The sequence below is a fragment of the Caenorhabditis elegans genome, chromosome I (genome assembly GCF_000002985.6).
Source record: "Caenorhabditis elegans chromosome I".
Taxonomy (NCBI): Eukaryota; Metazoa; Nematoda; class Chromadorea; order Rhabditida; family Rhabditidae; genus Caenorhabditis; species Caenorhabditis elegans.
In genome coordinates this window covers 3,559,854-3,579,681 of record NC_003279.8, presented here as the reverse complement: position 1 = coordinate 3,579,681, position 19,828 = coordinate 3,559,854, and the positions used below count along the sequence as shown (strand labels likewise).

Below are 19,828 nucleotides of genomic sequence, written 5' to 3'. Positions count from 1 at the left end.
CTATTTTTGCCGAAATCACCAAAAAATCAAAAATTATATTGTTGCCGAAAAAACAAAGAAAAAATTAAAAGTAGTAAAATCCTAAAACTTTTGAGAAACCCCCGATAAAATCGAAAAAAATTCCAGTAATCCCTTAATTATTTCAGAAATCTGAAAACGCTTACATCCGCCAAAGAATCCAATCGTCCCAAAAACAATCTGATCAATTCGAACATCGCGACAACAGCAACACTACGACTCGGAGCACTTGAAGGAACTATGCCAATGGCTGCATATTCACTACATGATGTTGTAATGAGACACGGAAAAGAACTCGAACAACAACTGAATCGTCTTGCTGCTCAACCGGCTTCTACTCCGTTGAGCAGCTCAACTCCGTTCCCAAGCGCCGAGCAATCGTTGCTCGCGAAGGTTGCTGACATGAAAACAGCTCCAGAGCCTGTGGTTATCACTCAAGCCGAGTTTAAGCCACTTACAACACTTCCAGCAACAGCAGCACATGTGCAAGATGCAAAAGGACAGATTGTTCGACGTGTTCCCGTGGCAGTTGTCAGTTTTAGTATTGAATTGACAAGTATTGAAATGAATATTCAATTGCTGCCAAGTCTTCAGGCAAAGTACCGAATTAATCGAGCAACCAGCAATGGTATCACTGGAGTTCAAGCCAATTGGTCCATCTTGCTCGACGAGCACTTTTTCGAGTTTTGTGTCACTGGACAAGGTGGAAAAACGGAAACATTCCGGCTTCAACTGCCCTCTGTCACATCTGATGGACTGTATCAAGCGGAGCAAGGAGTCTCTTCACAGAAGCCGAGTACGGATAAGAAGTTGATCTATCGAGAAGGTGGAAGTCTTCAGATGACTGTTGTGTTGGGAAGGGTTAATCATATTTTTACGACGGAGCTTCTAAACCAGTTGATGTTTGCCGAGCATTCGTTTAGAACGGAGCTCACTGCGCTTATTAATAGGTATGACGGAAAAATTGATTAAAATTGCCAATTTCTGGAAAATTGTATTTTTTATTTGAACATGACCAGAAATTTAATTACTTTAATTAAAATTGATTCCTGGAGAATTTCCAAAAAATTTACAAAACTCCCAAATTTGGCTCATTATTAATAGGTATGAGGAAAAAAAAATAAATTAAAATATTCAATTTCTAAAAAAAGTTTTTTTTAGACTAAAAAGTCATTTTAATTTTAAACCGATGTGCTTTTTTTCTGAAATTTTGTTTAAAATATTCAAAACTTTCAACTGTAAAGTTTTTTTTTTGTTGAAAATTTATAAATTCAATCACTTTAATTAAAATTTTCCAAAAAAAAAAATTACAAAAATCCCAAATTTGGCTAATTTCTGAAACTAAAAACATTTTCAATTTTAAGTTTTGGAGAAAAAATGGGAAAATCTAATTTTTTAACATAAACAATTAATTTGTAAATATCAAAAACATTTTATACAAATTTCCTGAATTTTTGTTTGGAAATTTTCAACGAAAACGCATTTCAAAATTGGGTTTTTTAAACTGATTTTTTCCAATTTTCAGAGTTACTTTCAGAGAAAAAAAAGTTTGGAAATTGATTTAAATATTCAATGCTTTTATTTTTAATTTTTTTCGAAATTTTCCCAAAATTAATTAATCACTATGGATCCCCACTTTCAATAAAACTACTGGAATTTTTCAAAAAAAAATTAAAAATAAAAATTTTGAATATCCAAATTAATTTCCAAACAAATTATTTCTCAAAAATGAACTCTGAAAATTGAAAAAAAAGTTTTAATTGTTGAAAATGTTTTTGAGATTTAAAAATTAATTTCCATGTCAACTTTTTTGAAATTTTCCAGAGGTTTTATTACCTAATTTCATTAAAAGTGTATCAATCAGTTATTAATTAATCTCTGAAAATTTTCCAAAAAAAAAATTCACAAGTTTAAGTTTCGTATATTGAGTGTAAATTTGAAGAGAAAAATATCAAAATTCCGAAAAAAAAATCAGAAAAAATTACAATTTTTTTCAGAATCCGCTCTTCATCATTCGCGTCAACAAACTCCTCTAGATCTGCCCAATCGACAAACGATCGCGTCAACTCAACTGCCAACCTTAAACTATTACTTCCAGTTCAAACAACTTCAACGCCAGTGCACATTGAAAAGCCACCTCTCCTATTCTCCATCAAAATTCAGACAAAAGAAATTCCCAGAAAAGACGAGAAGACGGATAAGGATGCGAAAACACCAAAAGCTTCGGGTGCTTCTGGAAATTTGGATCAAAGCCAGCATCCTTCACACTCAACGCATGTCAAATCTACTCCATGGCTTCAGTTAACAGCGGCAACGCCCACACAAACGGCGGTTCGACTGACAGTTGACAGTTTGGAGGGAGAATTGACGAATAAATGGGTTGTTAAAGAGGAAGGATCTAAGGAGAGAATCTATGGAAACGCTGTGATACACTTTAATGCAAAACTCGGTCAGCTCATCAAGCCAGTGCCGACTGGCGATTCAGTAGCAGCCACCGATGTCACTGATCTTCAGGAATTTGCAACCTTCATGACACAAGTTCGTGTGGAAAACAAGGAGCGTAACATGTTCAACTCCTCATATTCCTACCACATTTCCCTGAATCGCCCGATTTTTCTGGTGAAAGCCGCTGCAATTGACAAGGCGATTCTGCTATGGCTTAACTACAAGAACACGTATGACTATTGGAGGAATGAGCGGGAGAAGGTAGTACAGGAGAAGACGACGACGAAGCTATCGAATGCCGGAATGTTCTCGCCGACTCAAATTGCAGAGGATGCAGATATGAATCTATCACTGGCGATTAATAATGGAATGTACATGTGCATGCCACTGTACAGTCATGATGTTACTGAAGGAATGCCCGCATTGGTGCTTTCTTTGCAGAAGTCTAACCTATCAGTGCTAGTGAAGAAGGAGCTGACTTGCAAGGCATCGTTCAATGGATTCAAGTGCTCGTTTGTCGATGATTTTGATGAGCAGGCTCTTACACAAAGTTTCTTGGATGCGACACACAGTGATCAATCCAATTGTATCTTTTTCCCTGAAGGAACCTATCAGTTGTGCTCCAAAGCAGAAGCCACGAAAGGACCTGCGAAATGGGTGCTCAGTGTGTCTGCTGAAATGCAAGGTGTTGAGATTGACTTGGACACTCGGATTGGTAAACTCGCAAAGCTTCTCGTCAACACGTTCTCCATGATTCGGACGGATGATGATGATGATATGTCGTTTTGGGGTGATGAGGGAGAGTTGGATTCGGATGAGGAGAAAGTTGAAGGAGCTTCTGAGTTGAAAAAGTTGAAGGCTGAGGAGAAGGTTCCGTGGATGGAGAATAAGATGCATGAGCATTCCCGAGCGGTTTTTGAGTTAGCTGCACGTGGAGTTTCGAATAAGCTTATCGAAGCGGAAAAGCATAAGCTGAGGCAGTATGAGTTGATACGGTTTAAGGCGTTCCGAAGGAATGTTGTGGAAAAGCTCAAGAAGGGGACGACTGCGTCTAGACAGCATACAGTGAGTTGGCTGCTGCAAAAGAAATTTTCGACGAAAAAACAAAAAATCGAATTTCTCCAAAAAAAAAAACCAAAAAATTTTCGATTTTTCACATCATACTAACTAAACATAACATTTTTGAAAAAAAAAAATTTTTGTTGTTTTCTGCTCCGAAAAAACCAAAAAAAAAACGACAGCCCTGATTCCGGTGGACAATTAAAAATTTTCAGAAAAAATAAAAAAATTGAAATTTCAAATAAATTTGAAATTTAGAAAAAAGTTTTCTCATAAAGTGAGGAAACAATTTATGAATTCATATAAAATATGTAGAAAAAAAATTAAAATTGTTTTAAAAACAAAAAGAAGAAATAATATTTAAAAAAAAAAAAAAGAAAAAAAATATATTAAAAAATTTTTAATAAATGTTTTAAAATTATCTCGGAGTAAAAAAAAATTTCGGACGAGTAAAAACGAAAATTTAAAAAAAAGGAAAAAAATGTCTGAAAATTTTTTTTTTAATAAATTTTTTTTTTTCGATATTCCGTAAAATCAAAAAATCGAAAAAAAATGTTCAGATAATGAACCATAAAAATCACTTTTTTTAAAAATTTTGGTTATGTTGATGAGAAAAAAACATAACTGTTTTGGTTAAAAGAAGAAAAACGACAAAAATTTAAAGAAACTTTTTTTTAAAAATGGAAAAACTTCGAAATGTGGGAAAAACGAAAAATTTTCGATTTTTCGTTTTTCGATTGCAGAAAAAAACGAAAACCGACACCCCTTGGCCGTAACCAAAAAGAAAGTGGACTTTTGAAAATAGACAAAAACATTTTTTATTTTCAGACGTTTTTCCAATATTTTCGGCCGAAAATCCTCTTTTTTTTTTCTTATTTACACTTTCAAATAAATGTATTGAAAAATAACAAAAATAATACAAATTTCATAAATTCCAGGAAACCCCACCGCCACAACCTCGTCCCGATACAACTTCCCGTCGAAATTCGAGAACTACATCTACATCACAGAAGAATAGTGAAGATCTAACTACACCTGGCGATATTGAGACAGTCAATTTCAATTTAGATGTAAAAGTGAATATTACATCTGGAACATGTACTCTTAGAACTCAAAAAAAGGAAGGAGCGAATCAATTGGCTTTGCCTGGAATTCTGAAACGTTTGAATCTTGGCACAAAAGATATTAAAGCAATGTTCGAACCACAAATCATTACGACAACGACTTTCAGTATTCCAAGTGTTGAAATTAAAGCTTATCATGTTTCTGATCCATCGAATCGATCTACAGATGAATTTTGTAAGGATAAACGAGAGAAAATATCAAAAGGATTGGCAAAAGATGCGGATAAACTACACAGAGATTTGCATAATAAGTCGAGATTCGGAAATACTTATATCAACGGTGGCGGCGGGCCGAAGACGTCTACAGTACCCCCACCGCCTAAACGTGGATGCTTCTACATCTTTGTTGGGCTGGCTTCAATGCCTTCGGAGACGGTTGTTACGCCACACTTGGCCACGTATTTCGAGCAAGTTCTCGAGCCATTGCCTCCGTCGGCCGTTTTTCAGAGTCAGAATAATACGAGAGAAGCTTCGGTGCCAGATGATGGGAAGGGAGATGGTATGGGGAATAGTTACATTTTTTAATTTTAAAAAATTAATTTTTTTCAAAATTTTATTTGAAAAAAGGATTTTTCTCTCGAAAAAATTTAGAAAAATCCTGAATTCGTTTTCAAAATCCGTAATGTTTCATATTTTAAAACATTACGGATTTTGAAAAGAATTCAGATTAAAAAAAAAAACTTTCCAAAAAATTATTAACCTCTTTTTTTTACGAAATAACTTTTTTTTTTCAAATAAAATTTTAAGATTGAAAAAAATTTTACAAAAAAAAATCAATAATTTAATAGGAAACTTTAAAAAAATAAATACTACAGAATACAAAAAAAATCTAAAAGCCACCAATTTTTTAACGATTTTCAAAAATTTTTACTTGAAATTAAGTTTTTTTATTGTTTCAAACGATAATTTGAACAAATTTGATATTTAAATTATTTTTCAAAAATTCATAATAATTTTTTATAAATTTGTAGATAATTGTTTATATTATGTTTAATATTAAATAATTGTTTAATAAATTTTTCAATTTTTGAAAAACAATTTAAGTATTAAATTTGTTCAAATTATCATTTAAAAATTAAAAAACAAAAAAATTTCAAGTTTAAACACACAAATAGTAAGATTTTCTTACTTGTGTGTTTAAATTTAAAAAGAAAGTTTTTTTTTCGATTTTCACAATTTTAACTTGAAATTTTTCGTTTTTTAAGTTTTAAATGATAATTTAAAAAAAAACAATTAATCAAGTTTTGGTGAAATATTTTTTTTTTGATAGTTTTTTTCTAAAATCTCGACAATTTCCAGCCAACAACGAAGTTCACAATATCATGGCAATGGACACAGCCGCCTTCCCAATCGATTTTGTATTTTATCTGGATGTTCAAAGTTCAACAATTCGATTCGACGGAAAACAACCAACATCTAGAAGTCAAACACAAGCGGATTGTCTTCTCACACTGCCACGGCTCACGTTGGAACTCACTTCGAAACGAACCAGAGATAACATTGACAATTATGTTGGAGGAATTCATATTTCCGGTCAATTCAAGGGATTTATGCTCAAAATTTATAATCCGTTGGAGTTGGAGCCGGACTCGTCGCGAGCATTACAGCTTTCACTGGATTTGTTGTCTTTTGTGATTTCAAGAAATAAGAATTCGTCGACGGAACCCGATAATCGAGTTAGAGTACGTGCGGTTACTGTAGCCTAAAATTTACGAAGAAATTCGAGTTTTTGAGGAAAGAAGAAGTTTAAAACAACAATTTTTGTATATTTTCATCAAAAATGTTGGTTTTATTGAGAAAAAAATAATTATTATACTCAAAATTTGAATTTCCGCCGAAAAATTTAAAAAAAAAGTTGTACTCCCATAAAAAAACTTTAAAAATATTTGAATTTTCCGCCAAAATTTGTGTCCACAGAAAATTTTTTTGCCGCCGAAATATGTTGTTTAAAAAATTTGAAAATATTAATTTTCATTTTTTTCTTTGAAAAATTTGAATTTCCCGGCGAACTTTTCTTCAGAATTTTCGAATTTCGCGCCAAATTTTTGTTTTCGAAAAATTTGAATTTCCCGCCAAATTTTGTGTTCTCAGAAAATTAATTTGAAAAATATTAATTTCCATTTTTCTCGAAAAATTTGAATCCCTCGGCGTCAGAATTTTTGAATTTCCCGCCAAAATTGTATTCTTATCGTTAGAAAATTTGAATTTTTTTCCAATTCAGAAAAATAGAATTCCCGTCAAGAAACATTTTTCCTAAATTTGAATTTCCCGCCAATTTTTTTTGTTAAAAATTTGGATTTCCCGCCAAAAAGTATCTCTCAGAAAAAAAAATTTGAATTCAATAAAAATCTTATTTTAAAGATTCAAAAAGCCAGCATTTTTCAACTTTCTAAATTTCCAGTTCGTCTTCTCATCTCAAATCAGCAAAGCCTCATTCGAATACAACTTCCGACGACTCGGCGAGCTCATTCAATTCCCAAAACCATGGTATCGAGCGGCGATCGCTCGTCGCGTATTCTTCGGTGATCAGGCTGCACCGCGGCAAAAAGACGACGCCAGTGACATTACTGGAACGACAAGAAGCCGTTTACCAACTGATCCGAAGAGTCTGCAACCACCGGCGGCAAGCACAGCGAGCACTGGATCTGGAAGCTTTGTACCTCATCAACGGAAACCTTGGACAGCATTGGTGCTCGCGGCGATTCAATGGAATGAATTTGAAGTGACTGCTTTTATGTCAAATACAATGGGAAAAACCACGTGGAAAGCTACAAAAGGATTAGTATGGGGAGATGCAAAGTTGAATTCATTGAATGAACGAGATGTTAGTATATCATTTGTATTAGGATCAAGTGAACTTTGTGCTCGAGACGGAGCAATTAGTGGAACAATTATGTTGAATAACTTGAAAGTATCAGCAGATCATTCTCTATCTGCTGATGTGAAGAGAGTTCCGGTGAATAAGGCGAAGATTCGATTGGAATGGATTACGGCAAATATTGAATGGATGAGTAGACGTGTGCTCATTGCGAAATGGTGTGGACCGAGTTTTAAAGTTAATGATTATTATAAAGGATTGAAAGAGGGTGATCATGTGAGTCGATTTTTGAATTTTTTTAGTGCTAAAATTAGGGCTAGGGCCGAAAAACTAAAAATTGAAATTTGCGAAAAACCAAAAAAAATTTTGATGCTTGAATTTATTTTTAAAAAATGAAAATGTTTGGTTTTTTCTTGTCTAAAAACCAAAAAATCAATTTTTCGTCAAAATACCAACAAAAAAAAACCAAAAAAGCCCCAGGCTAAAGTATCCAAAAATTACTTTTTTTTAATATTCGAGCATAGTTCATACAAAAAATCATCGAAATTGTTTTAAAAAAACCAAAAAAAGTTTTTGATGCTTGAATTGGTATTTTGTTTTATCAAAATTTTGTCAAAATAGGAAAAAAAAACAACCAAAAAAGTCCCAGCTATGTCTAAAATGTCCAAAAAAAATTTTTTTAATTTTTTTAATTTTATGTAAAAAAATTAAAATTTATAACCATAGTTTCATACAAAAAAATCATAGAAGTTGTGAAAAAACAAAAAAAAATTGAAAAAGATATAAAAAAAAGATTTTGGATTTCTTTCAAAATCCGAAATTTTTGAGCTCAACAAGCAATTATCATAGAAAATAAACGTTAAAAGATATATGATTTTTATGCTAAAAACTAAAGCCAATTTGTTATAAAAATTGTATTTTAAATAGTTTTCTTTTCAGTTTGCACTTTCCGAACTTGGGATGAACGTTCAAGCTTCGTGGAAAGATCTTCAGGTTGTGATCACTAAATCGACGGTGGATGATGTGGCGGCAATTGTTAATCGACTTATTTCGTTTATTGATGTGAGCAGGAAAACATATGAAACAGAAGTCTGAAAATTGCTGAAAAATCTACTTTTTTCTTTGAAAATCTTATTTTTCAAGTTTTCTACTCCAAGAAATCAATTTTCGCTCTGAAAAAACAATTTTTAAATGTATTTTTTGAGAAAAATCCAAAAATATAACTTTAACCAAAAAAAAAATTAAATTTTGGTTTTTTTAAAGTCTATTCTTTCTATCGATTAATTCCAAAAAAAAACTAATTTTTGCAAATAAAAAACCGAAAAAACAATTTTTTTTGTTAAAAAAAACCAAAAAACAAAAATTTTACTTTGAAAAGATTTTTAAAAAATCAATTTTCTCCAACCTGAAAAACTACAACAAATAAAAAACTAAGTTTTAGAATAAAAAACCGAAAAAATTTCACCAAAAAGGGATAAATTTTTGCAAAAAACAAAAAATGTTTTAAAAAATCAATTTTTACTTAAAAAAAAATTTTACGAATCAGTTTTTACGAATGAGAAAAAATAATGAAAAAAAATTAAATTTTTAGCCAAAACATTTTTTTAACTCCCATTTTCAAAACAAAAAAATCAATTTTCACAAAATGAATTTTAAAAAATTTTCTAAGAATTTTTTAAAATCTCATTTCGCAAAAAAAAAAATCTATTTCACCATGTTTTTACAACAACAAAAAATTCAAAAAATTGTTTTTTTCAAAAAATCAATTTTTTACCAAGAATAACCCACCCAACAAAAAATTATAACTTTAAAAAAAATTCTCCAACTTTTCCAGGAGCAACTAAAAAATTCTCGGATCCTTCTCGGCAACCTCAGCGCCTCCACAAATCTCAAAAAACAAGCGCAGGCACTGATCGAATCACGGAAACCTACAACTCATTTCTGGGAGAAAGTACTGGATTATATGTCAGAAATGCAAATGAACGAGCAATTAATGGGTCTAATGGAACGAGAAGGTGCAAAAGTTGGTGGACACATAGAATTGAAAGCCGGCGGAATTTCGTTGGTTATGATGAAAGGAGATATGAATGCAGACACATGGGCAGTCTTTCATTTACGAGATGCTTGTATTCTTTTTGATCCAGAAGCTCGAATGGATTTCCTTGATAATTCATCTCAGCAGAAAATTGGAATTCTTCTGAAACAAACATTCTGTCTACAACTTGGATCCAGACATGGAAATCAGACTGAGAATCGAGCAAATGTGTGTAGAGTACAGACACGATTCAATAATTCTCGACATTTGCAAAAAGCAGAGGATATTTTGGAGTTTTTCATTGGTGACGTCATGAAGATTATTGGATCTGCAGATCATAGTGAGAAGAAGAAGTTGAAAGAAGTGGAAGTTATTCAATCGCCGATTTCTGAGAATGAGAATACGGCGAAATCGCCGACTTCTACGTTTAGTAGATTTAGGTCGCCTGGCACTTCTAAGGTATTGCAAATTCTTTTTTTTTTTTGCAAATTGTAGATTTTTAATATTAGCGAAATTTGTCTATATTTTTTTAAATTGAAAATAATATCGTTTCGCAATTTTTTTTGATTTTCTCAAAAAAAAAAATATATCGAAAAAGTCAAAAATTACTGTTTTTGAAAAAGAAAAAAGAAAAAATCGAATTTTTCGATTTTTTTTAATTTTAAAATAATATCGTTTCGTAAAACTTTTTCTCTAAATATTCTCTGAAAACCGAAAAAAAAACATTACTGTTTTTGAAAAAAAAAATCGAACTTTTTCGATTTTTTTTAATTGAAAATATTTTTCTCGCGCACAATTTTTTGGTTTTCTCAAAAAAAAATCGAAAAAGTCAAAAATTACTGTTTTTCAGCAAAAAAACCTGGTCTCGACACGAAAACTGCATCGAAATAAAATTAAATTAAAAAATTTTAATAATGTTTTTTTCTTTAAAAATAACAGGCTAATTTTAAAAATATTTCCAAAAAAAAAAAATTAATTCAAAATCATTTTGTTGATTTTTTCAATTTAAATCAATTTAAATTCATTTTCTAAAGTTTTACCTGCCAATTTCGAATATTTCTCTTAAAAATTCGATATTTCTGAAATTTCTGAAAATTTTCTCGGTAGACATTCGTTAAAAATTCATTAGAATGCGAATAAATTGAAAAAAAAAACGGAAAAAGTAATATCAAAAAATTTAATGAAGGCTACGCTTTTTCTGAAATTTTTGCATTATACGGAATCATACAACGAAAAATATTATGTTTATAATTTTTCCTGTGAAAGTTAAAAAACGAATAAGGAATATTTTTTAAAAAAATGCAGTCCAAATTTGAAAATGGGTTTTTTTTTCTAATTTCAAATTTTTATGATTAAATTTGACGATTTCTAATTTTAAAAAAGTTAATAACGCTCCGAAATTTAAAGTAACAAATTAAAAAAAAATACTTCTGGCACTTAAAATAAGAAAATAAAACAATCTGGAAACTCAAATTTTCTGTATAAAAATACAAATTTAACGATTTTTCAGACAAAAGAATCGGGTCCTGCCACGAATCACAATGTGATGGAACTCTTCCAATTTCCGGGTCTCGAAGCGAAAATGTCGTCACAACAACTGAACGGAGTCGATGATGGCGACAAGTATGAATCAGTATTCCAAATGCCAATGGACGTGCTCACGACATTTGTGTGTGATTTCTTCAGTGAAGTGGCGATTGAGACGAATTTCAACGCACAAGTCTCATTCTTGCCGGAACTTTTGAAAAGCTATCTGAAAGAATCACACAGTGGCACATCATCATCTCATTCGACAAATTCGTCTCCGGCAGTGTCTTCAAGTAAAGAATCAGTTGTATCGGAAACTAGCAAAGATCCTCGAATCTTCACGTGCCAAGAATGGAAAGTAGAGCCGAGAGTTCGATTTATTGATCGAATTAAATGGACGCCTCCGGTTCTTGATGATATTCTCAAAAAACTTCAGGTCTCAGCGTTTTCATTGAAAGTTTGAGAAAAAATGCTTCTTATTAAACCTATTTTCCAAATATTTGACATGGTGCATCGAGTCGATGCGCCATGTTTTATTTGGATATGACCCAGCCACTAAATGTTGCGATTTTTGCGCCGCGTTTTTTTTTGAAAAAATTACAGTAAAAAGTTGATAAGATGCTCAAAAAGGGTTTTTATTTTTTCGCTTTTTTCGAAATAAAAAAAAGAAAACTGCCGAAAAATGTGATTTTTTGGCCTTTTTCGAGTTTTTAATAAAATTTTATTTTTTTGGATTCAGTCCTGATTACCAGACGTAAAAAATATAAAATATTGCGATTTTCGTTCCAAAACTACGGTACCCGGTCTCGACACGACAATTTTTGTTTAACGAAAAAAGGCGTGCACCTTTAAAGGGTACTGTAGCTTCAAAATTTTGTTACTGCGGAATTTTTATAATTTTTGGAAAAAAAATATAATTATTAATTAAATAACCAAAATATTGCAATGAAACACACACACACACACACACACACACACACACACACACACACACACACACACATTTTAACGAATTACGAAAAAAATTGAACTATCCGCAGAAACAGAATTTCAGTATTACAGTACTTAAAGGCGCACATATTTTTGCATTTTACAACAATTTGTCGTTTCGAGACCAGGTACCGTATTTTTCGGCGATAAAAACGCAAAACTTCACGGTTGGGTAATAATTTTCTGCAAAAATTCAAATAAAGTTTATTAAAATTAAAATACATCTTCCAGATATTCGATCATCGAAATACGATTCCAAAAGTTATTCAGCGAGCAGTGCTCGATCCACTTGACGCCACACTTGCCGCTTCAGTGATTGCCACTTTGCAAATTGTGGATAACAAGAAAACGATTCAGAAATTCAAAAAGGTTAGGATTTCGGAGTTAAAAAGACATATTTCTGGAAAAAAAGCCAAAAAAAAACGTTATTTAGTTATTTTTAAAATAAAAAAATGATTACCTAAAGTTGAATTTTTTTTAATGTACTCAAAATTTAAAAAAAATATGGAAAAAATTTTTTTTTTCGCTTTTTCGATTTCTCGATTTTCAAATTTTTGGAAATAGGAAAAAACTTAATTTTTTTTGTTCGGAGATTTGCCGGAAATTTTCAATGCCGGCGATTTGCCGATTTGCCGGAAAAATCGCTTGCCGCCCACCCCTGCTCCACATCCTCCAAATTTGGCAAATACTGTTTTACTACTTGATCTTTTACTACGTATCTCTTTTACTACAAGATCTCTTTTACTACGAATTCCGCATTTAGATCTTTTACTACAATTGGCTCTTTTACTACGTGATCTCTTTTACTACCATTTGACCACATAGATCTTTTACTACGGAAAATACTTTTTTACTACCTCATTTTTTACTACGTGGATCTTTCACTACGGTTTCATATTTCGATGTTTTGCTACAGTTTGTATCTTTTGCTACGGTAGACATTTTTACTACAATGGCAGGGATTGTACTTTTCACTATGTTTCGTATCTTTTACTACTAATTTTTTACTACGAATTAAAAATTAATGTCTATAGTATTTTATATTCTAGATATAAACAAATGTATGAATAGTTTTTTTTAATACATAGGTCATAATTGTAAATGGAGTTAATGGAGGGAGACTGTTGGGTTACTGTAGTGGTATTGTGGGAGTAATTCTTTTTTTTTCGCGTAGCCAACAAATTAGTTCCATACCCGTTGCTCTATAAGTTTTGTCTATAATGTCTATATGTATAAGTCTATAATGTAATAAAAAACTTGTGGGTTCGGTCAGTTATCTGTCAGGTGTTTAAAATTTTGACTTCAGCTGACATTTTGAAACTTTTGATCAACACTTTAGAAATGTTTTTTTTCTAATCACGATTTTAGATTTGAAAAAAAAACGGAGATAAGTTGTCAAAAGTTAGTTCATAAAACGTATTGACTCCAAGTACCGATAACTCCGCGAGAAAACAATTTGGTAAAAAAATGTTCAACTGACAAATCGTAGATCATACCATATTCAACAACTTTGTAGTTGAAAACTATGACAAATAAATTGACGACCGAGATAGGATACCTACATTTTCATTTTCAGAAAATCTTCTGAGTTTTAAAACATTTATAGAGGACTTTTTAAATGTTTCTGGAATTTTTACAAAAGTTTTACAAGAGAGCAAGAGATCATATCGTGTTTTTTTTTAATTTCTAGATCCAAATGGCCATAATAAGTTCTGCTCATTTCATAGTGAATAAATTTCTAGAAATTAAAAAAAAACACTATATAATCTGAAAACTGTTATTTCCACAATACCACTACAGTAACCCAACAGTCTAACCCCATTAACTCCATCTACAATTATGACCTATGTATTAAAAAAAAACTATTCATACATTTGTTTATATCTAGAATATAAAATACTATAGACATTAATTTTTAATTCGTAGTAAAAAATTAGTAGTAAAAGATACGAAACATAGTGAAAAGTACAATCCCTGCCATTGTAGTAAAAATGTCTACCGTAGCAAAAGATACAAACTGTAGCAAAACATCGAAATATGAAACCGTAGTGAAAGATCCACGTAGTAAAAGATGAGGTAGTAAAAAAGTATTTTCCGTAGTAAAAGATCTATGTGGTCAAATGGTAGTAAAAGAGATCACGTAGTAAAAGAGCCAATTGTAGTAAAAGATCTAAATGCGGAATTCGTAGTAAAAGAGATCTTGTAGTAAAAGAGATACGTAGTAAAAGATCAAGTAGTAAAACAGTATCTGCCTCCAAATTTCAACAAAAAACCAAAATTTTCAGAGTCGAACGGACTCGATGGCACCGACACCAAAACGACGAGACAGCCGTCGTTCGAGCGAAGAAGTTTCCGTTTCAATCGATATTCCCGATATTATTACAGATATTTCCGACGCCTCGTTTAGACCGAAACACAATTAATTGATTTTTTTTTTCTCATGTATTTTCTAATTTTCTAGTCAACAATTATTGGCCAGCAGCTTCTTAATATTTTCTATTGCCTGATTTACGGTTTTTTTTAATTATTTATTTTTTTCCTCCAATTTCTGCTTCCACAAATATTTAAATGTACCAAATAATTTCCAATGAGCTTCTGTGATTTGTCTATTTTTATTTATTTTTTTCTGTGAATAATAATTCATTTGTACTAGTATTTATTAGTTTCATTTGATAAGTTTCCTAACAATTTTTGGATTATTTATATCTTATTACGAGGATCCACACGCAAACGCAGAAAGTGTCTGACTTTGTCCGGGCACACTGATCTTCCATTTCGATCCATCACACTTGATGCTTCCTTTTGATCCAACTTTACTCATTGGGGTCACGAATTCACGTCCCTGTTCATTGTAGTACCAAACATCAGAGCCAGCGGGGCATTTTATCGAATATTGATTGCCGGAGCCGGTTACAGCTTGAGAAAATGGAGCGAAATCGCAGAGGGGACAATTGACTCGGCGGGGGAGGTAGATGCTGGAAATGCCGGGGCAGCCACCTGGAAATTATTCAAATTATTCATTTAGGGCCGCATTTGCGCGTAAAATTTGATGCATTGGGTCAGTGAACTACGACAGTGCACCATGTTTGACGCGCAAATTCGAAAAAAAATTTAATTTTTGGGGAAATAAACAAATTCCCTGTACAAAATTGATATTTTTGAAAACACGTGGTGTCAGGCTGTCTCATTGCGGTTTGATAAACAAAAAATGCGGGAATATTTTTCCGGAAAAATTGTGACGTCAGTAGGCTCTTAACCAGGCGAAATAAGATGAGAAGTCTGCGTCTCTTCTCCCGCATTTTTTGAAGATCAAAACCCAAATAGGACATTCTGACTCCCCTTACGAAAATTCACTTTTCAAATAATCTGGCGAAAAGCAGAAAAATTCGTCAAATTTTAAAAACTATTTATAAAAAATCCTATTTTTTCATTAATCCCATTACACTTCTTTTTTTTAATGAATTGGGTGATTAAACATTATTCGAATTTTTTTTTGTTGAAAAATCAATAATCTCAAAAAACCCACCATAGACAGTGACGATCAGAATCGTAGCCAGTAGAACAATGATCTTGAACATTTCGCCGCTGACCTATCTATCAGTACTCAAACCCTAATTCTCAGCCTTAAATATCGTTACTGCTGTTTTTTTTTCGGCGACGAACGCTCACCCCGCCCCACACACAAAACTTCCTTCATCATGATTGATTAGTTTTTGAATTGAAACGGGAAAAAAAGACTGAACAAAGGGAAATATTATTGAGACGTAGAAAAATGCGCTTTTCACGGTGGTTCAGTTGCTAGATGGGTGCAAACGCACTCCACCGAACAAACGTGCATAACTTGGGCAGGAAGCACAAAATCGAAAATTCATCACAAATAAAGATAGGTATATTCATTGCGGTCATTTCTTATATGCATCGCAAAATCGATTTTGTGATGGTTTTCGAGATAGTAGCCAATATAGGTTTCCAGACTGACACGGACAACTGAAAAGGATCCGCCCCCAAACGTTGGGTCTCGTCAGGTATTGGCGAGACAACCGGGAATTTTTATGGTTTTTTGCCGATTTTACTAGTTTTATGTGTCGAAATTAAGGAAAATCAAATTAAATAACGGTTTTCCCTTTTAAATGCAATTTTAAAAACATAATTTCGATATAAAAATCTTGAAAAAACACGAAAAAATGCTTGAGAACAGGTGAAATCGGCAAAAAAGCGGTAATACCTAACGAGACCCAACGTTTGGGGGCGGAGCTTTTCCATTTGACCGTGGAGCGCGCTTGCACCTCGATTTCAAAAATCGCATTTTTCTGCATCAAAATTTTACGATTTTTTTCTCCATATCTCGACACGACAAATATTTGTTAAATACGAAAAGGTGTGCTCCTTTAAAGAGCACTGTAATTTCTCGTTTTGGAATTTTCATTGACACAGTACTCTTTGAAGGCGCACATCTTTTTACATTTAACATACATTTATCGCGACGAGACCAGGCACCGTAGCTTTGGCACAAAAATAGCAATTTTTTCAAATATCAACTACAGTAACCCACAGTTTGACATGGATTTTGAAATAAAAAAGTTTGCGCGTCAAATGTGATGCATTGAGTCATGTACCTAATGCACCACAGTTTACGCGCAAAAAAATTTGGAAAAGTTGAACTCCTGATGTGTGATGTGTTATCAGGAGCGGAGAAAACAAAATTTGTATTTTTCTCTGGGTCTCGTTTTTTTAGGATGCCGTTTATTATTTGTTTCAAAGATTTTTTTTTCAATTTTCAATTTTCAATTTTAATTTTAATTTTGATTTTGCAGGTCAACCATGCCCGTCGCAATTGTCACAGGTAATAATGACTCTAAATACTTGAAATTCCATTCCTCTCCCCTCTTTTCCAGGTGCAAGTTCTGGTATTGGACGTGCGGCGGCTCTTCTTCTCGCCCGGAACAACTACAAGCTCTCACTTACCGGACGGAATGTGGCGGCTCTCAATGAGCTCGCCGGGCAAATTGTCAGTGCTGGAAGTGATAAGAATGATGTACTGGTGACCGCTGTTGAGTTGGCTTCAGAAGAAGCTCCGAAGACTATTGTGGATGCGACTGTGCAAAAGTTTGGACGAATTGACACATTGGTGGGGGGTTATTTTTGGAAAGTTATAATAAAATTTAGAACTATTACGGGAACATAAAAATAAATAAAATTCTGAGAATTCGTACTGCACAACATATTTGACGCGCAAAATATCTCGCAGCGAAAACTACAGTAATTCTTTTAATGACTACTGTAGCTCTTGTGTCGATTTACGGGCTTGATTCTCATAATCAAGATAATAAAGCCCGTAAATCGACACAATCGCTACAGTAGTCATTTAAAGAATTACGGTAGTCTTCGCTACGAGATATTATGCGCGTCAAATGTGTTGCATTACGCATTTTCAGGATTTTGTGTTCCCGTTATAAAAAATTTTAGTTCAAAATTCTTTTTGAAAACGTAATAATTGCGAATTTTGTAAAAAAATGCACAGAAAATTATCCAAATGTGAAGTTTTGCGACTACTATTGCGTTACAAATACGGTATCTGGTCTCACCACGACTAATTTTTGCAACTTGTAAAAAGGTGCGCGCCTTTAAAGAGTACTGTATTTTCTTTTGTTTCTGCGGAATTTTCATCGAATTTTATACTTTTCGATAAAAAACTGTTTGAAAAATTAAAATTTATATATAAAAATCGAAGGAAAATTTGAAAAAATTCTGTAGTATATGCGAGTACTGTAGCTCAGTTTTGCACCCAAATTTAATTATTTTTTTTAAAATTAAAATTATTTTTGTCGCATTTCACATTAAGATTCAGAGATCTTAGAATTTTTATTTTTTAAAATTTTTTGAGAAAAAAGTTTGCGCGCTTTTTTAGATACTTTTTTTTTCGAATTTTCCAAATTTCTGCCTAAAGAGTTTTCTCATTTTTATTTTCGAGAAAAATTGCACCAACCTGTAAAAAGAAAATATGGGGATAACGAAAACATTTAAAAAAACTCTCCAACCGATTCTTGAATTATTAAACCCTTAAAATATTCTAAATTTCAGATCAATTCGGCCGGGATTCTGCGTGCCGGACCAGTTCTCGATTCTGGAATTGAAGTCTACGATGAGCTAATGAATGTGAATGTTCGTAGTTTGATCCGCCTGACACGTGCAGCTCTTCCACATATTATTACAACAAAAGGAACTGTTGTCAATGTCAGCAGTATTAATGGACCGTGCCCTGTATGATGTTATTTTTTTGTTGAAAATAATTTTCAAATTCGCAATTTTCAGTTCCCAAATGTAACCTATTACTGTATGTCCAAGTCGGCCGTAGATCAATTCACAAAATGTTTGGCTCTCGAAATGGCTCCGAATGGAGTTCGTGTTAATGCTGTTTGGTGAGTTTTCTCGCGATTTTTGCCAAAAAACTACGGTGCCAGGTCTCGAAGCGATCGATTCTCTTTAAGGAGTACTGTAATTACGATTTTTTCGGTTTTTAGGTTTTTTAAAGAAATATTCGAAAAATAAGAAAACATATACATTTCTTCCAAAAAGAAGAAAAATTGTCAAAATTTCAAGATATTTTGCGAAAAATCGGAAAAATATTTATTTTTGAAATCGAAAATATTTTTGGCTTTTTTTTTTTCGAAAAATCGAAAAATTATCGGAAAATATGAGTAAGAACGAAATCACAAAAAAAAACTAGGAAAATTTCCTGAAAATTCTAACTTTTTGCCGAATTTTCATAGGTTTTCTTGTTTTTGTTCAAATTTTGATGCATTTTTATATTTTTTGAATAAAAACGAATTTTTTAAAAGACAGGAGCTAAACTATGGAAAATTGCTTTAAAAATCTCGCAAAAACTAGGAGTAAGTAACTACAGTACACTACAGTACTCCTTTAAAGGCGCACGCACTTTTGAATTGAAAAAAAAAAGATCGCTTCGAGACCGGTTACCGTATTTTGGTGCAAAAATCGCTAACTTTCTCATTTTTTGTCGAATGAAACGCTAACAACACACGTATTACGGGAACACAAAATTTTGGGAATTCGTCTTACGCAACATATTTGACGCGCAAAATATCAAAACTACAGTAATCCTTTAACTGACTACTGTACTGCTTGTGTCGATTTACGGGCTCGATTTTGGAAATTAATTTATTTTCTTCGTTTCTTCGTATTATTTTCTCATTTTCAATAATCTTTTGATAAATAAAAAAACCCGTAAATCGGCACAAGTGCAACAGTAGTCATTTAAAGAATTACTGTAGTTTTGATATTTTGCGCGTCACATATGATGCGCAATACGCATTCTCAAAATATTGTGTTCCCTTAATAAACCCATATAAATTTGTCATTTCTCCAAAAATTTCAGCCCAGGGGTCACCGTGACCAACCTGCATCGTACATCTGGTCAAGACGAGACAACATATTCTGCGGTATAAAACCTGCTGCACTGACCTTGACAAATAAATATCATCATTTCTTTCAGTTCTTGGAACGTAGTAAAACGACACACGCACTCGGCCGTCCCGGTGATGCCAATGAAGTTGCTGAGGCAATCTATTTCCTCGCCTCTGAGAAAAGTTCATTCACTACTGGAGAACTTCTTCGTGTTGACGGAGGCCGCGGAATCATGCATCCGAGATAAATATTAGCTTTTTTGTCTCATATTGAGATTGTTTTGAACTTTTATCATGTAATAAATAGAGAGATACATGTATTTTTTTTAATTGTGTTTTTATTGAATCCTTTATAGTGGTTTTTTCCTTGCTTAATTTTTTTTTTTTT

The 19,828-nt window shown here is 32.6% G+C and overlaps 3 protein-coding genes and 1 non-coding gene across 7 annotated transcripts in view; 3 read left to right on the top strand and 1 right to left on the bottom strand.

Moving 5' to 3' along the window:
• The window catches only part of lpd-3 (Bridge-like lipid transfer protein family member 1 C-terminal domain-containing protein), a gene marked incomplete at both ends in the record, with an annotated part of 35,773 nt that extends 21,054 nt beyond the window's left edge, over positions 1-14,719 (top strand). The window contains 10 exons of one of the 4 annotated variants that reach the window (NM_001313535.2): positions 147-968; positions 2,016-3,528; positions 4,461-5,145; positions 5,946-6,328; positions 7,048-7,740; positions 8,404-8,526; positions 9,299-9,958; positions 11,010-11,462; positions 12,248-12,385; positions 14,302-14,719. In NM_001313535.2, coding sequence (NP_001300464.1) covers positions 147-968; positions 2,016-3,528; positions 4,461-5,145; positions 5,946-6,328; positions 7,048-7,740; positions 8,404-8,526; positions 9,299-9,958; positions 11,010-11,462; positions 12,248-12,385; positions 14,302-14,439 — 5,608 coding nt within the window. The remainder of the gene's footprint in view (positions 1-146; positions 969-2,015; positions 3,529-4,460; positions 5,146-5,945; positions 6,329-7,047; positions 7,741-8,403; positions 8,527-9,298; positions 9,959-11,009; positions 11,463-12,247; positions 12,386-14,301) is intronic. The other 3 variants (NM_001313538.2, NM_001313537.3, NM_001313536.3) reach the window with 3 other exon arrangements.
• Positions 11,975-12,031, top strand: Y47G6A.35. The gene has a single exon (NR_050043.1). It is a non-coding gene; the product is annotated as an Unclassified non-coding RNA Y47G6A.35 (non-coding RNA).
• Positions 14,614-15,642, bottom strand: Y47G6A.33 (C6 domain-containing protein). Its single transcript, NM_001129069.3, has 2 exons — positions 15,543-15,642; positions 14,614-15,013 (listed from the first exon to the last, which is right to left on the bottom strand). The coding sequence occupies exons 1-2, from the start codon at positions 15,592-15,594 to the stop codon at positions 14,727-14,729; spliced, it is 339 nt and encodes a 112-aa protein (NP_001122541.1). The 5' UTR covers positions 15,595-15,642; the 3' UTR covers positions 14,614-14,726.
• Positions 15,643-16,830: 1,188 nt separating this feature from the next.
• On the top strand, positions 16,831-19,748 carry Y47G6A.22 (DeHydrogenases, Short chain). Its single transcript, NM_001026594.5, has 6 exons — positions 16,831-16,859; positions 16,912-17,144; positions 18,098-18,277; positions 18,329-18,435; positions 19,413-19,476; positions 19,530-19,748. The coding sequence occupies exons 1-6, from the start codon at positions 16,838-16,840 to the stop codon at positions 19,686-19,688; spliced, it is 765 nt and encodes a 254-aa protein (NP_001021765.1). The 5' UTR covers positions 16,831-16,837; the 3' UTR covers positions 19,689-19,748.
• Positions 19,749-19,828: the final 80 nt, after the last annotated feature.

Bases quoted from the DNA above. Each gene is read 5' to 3' on its own strand.
- Y47G6A.33 (NM_001129069.3), bottom strand. From the start codon at position 15,594: ATGTTCAAGATCATTGTTCTACTGGCTACGATTCTGATCGTCACTGTC. The intron at 15,014-15,542 runs GTGGGTTTTTTG...AATAATTTCCAG, and splicing joins TCTGATCGTCACTGTCTATG to GTGGCTGCCCCGGCATTTCC.
- Y47G6A.22 (NM_001026594.5), top strand. From the start codon at position 16,838: ATGCCCGTCGCAATTGTCACAG. The intron at 18,278-18,328 runs GTATGATGTTAT...CGCAATTTTCAG, and splicing joins GTATTAATGGACCGTGCCCT to TTCCCAAATGTAACCTATTA. The intron at 18,436-19,412 runs GTGAGTTTTCTC...CAAAAATTTCAG, and splicing joins GTTCGTGTTAATGCTGTTTG to CCCAGGGGTCACCGTGACCA.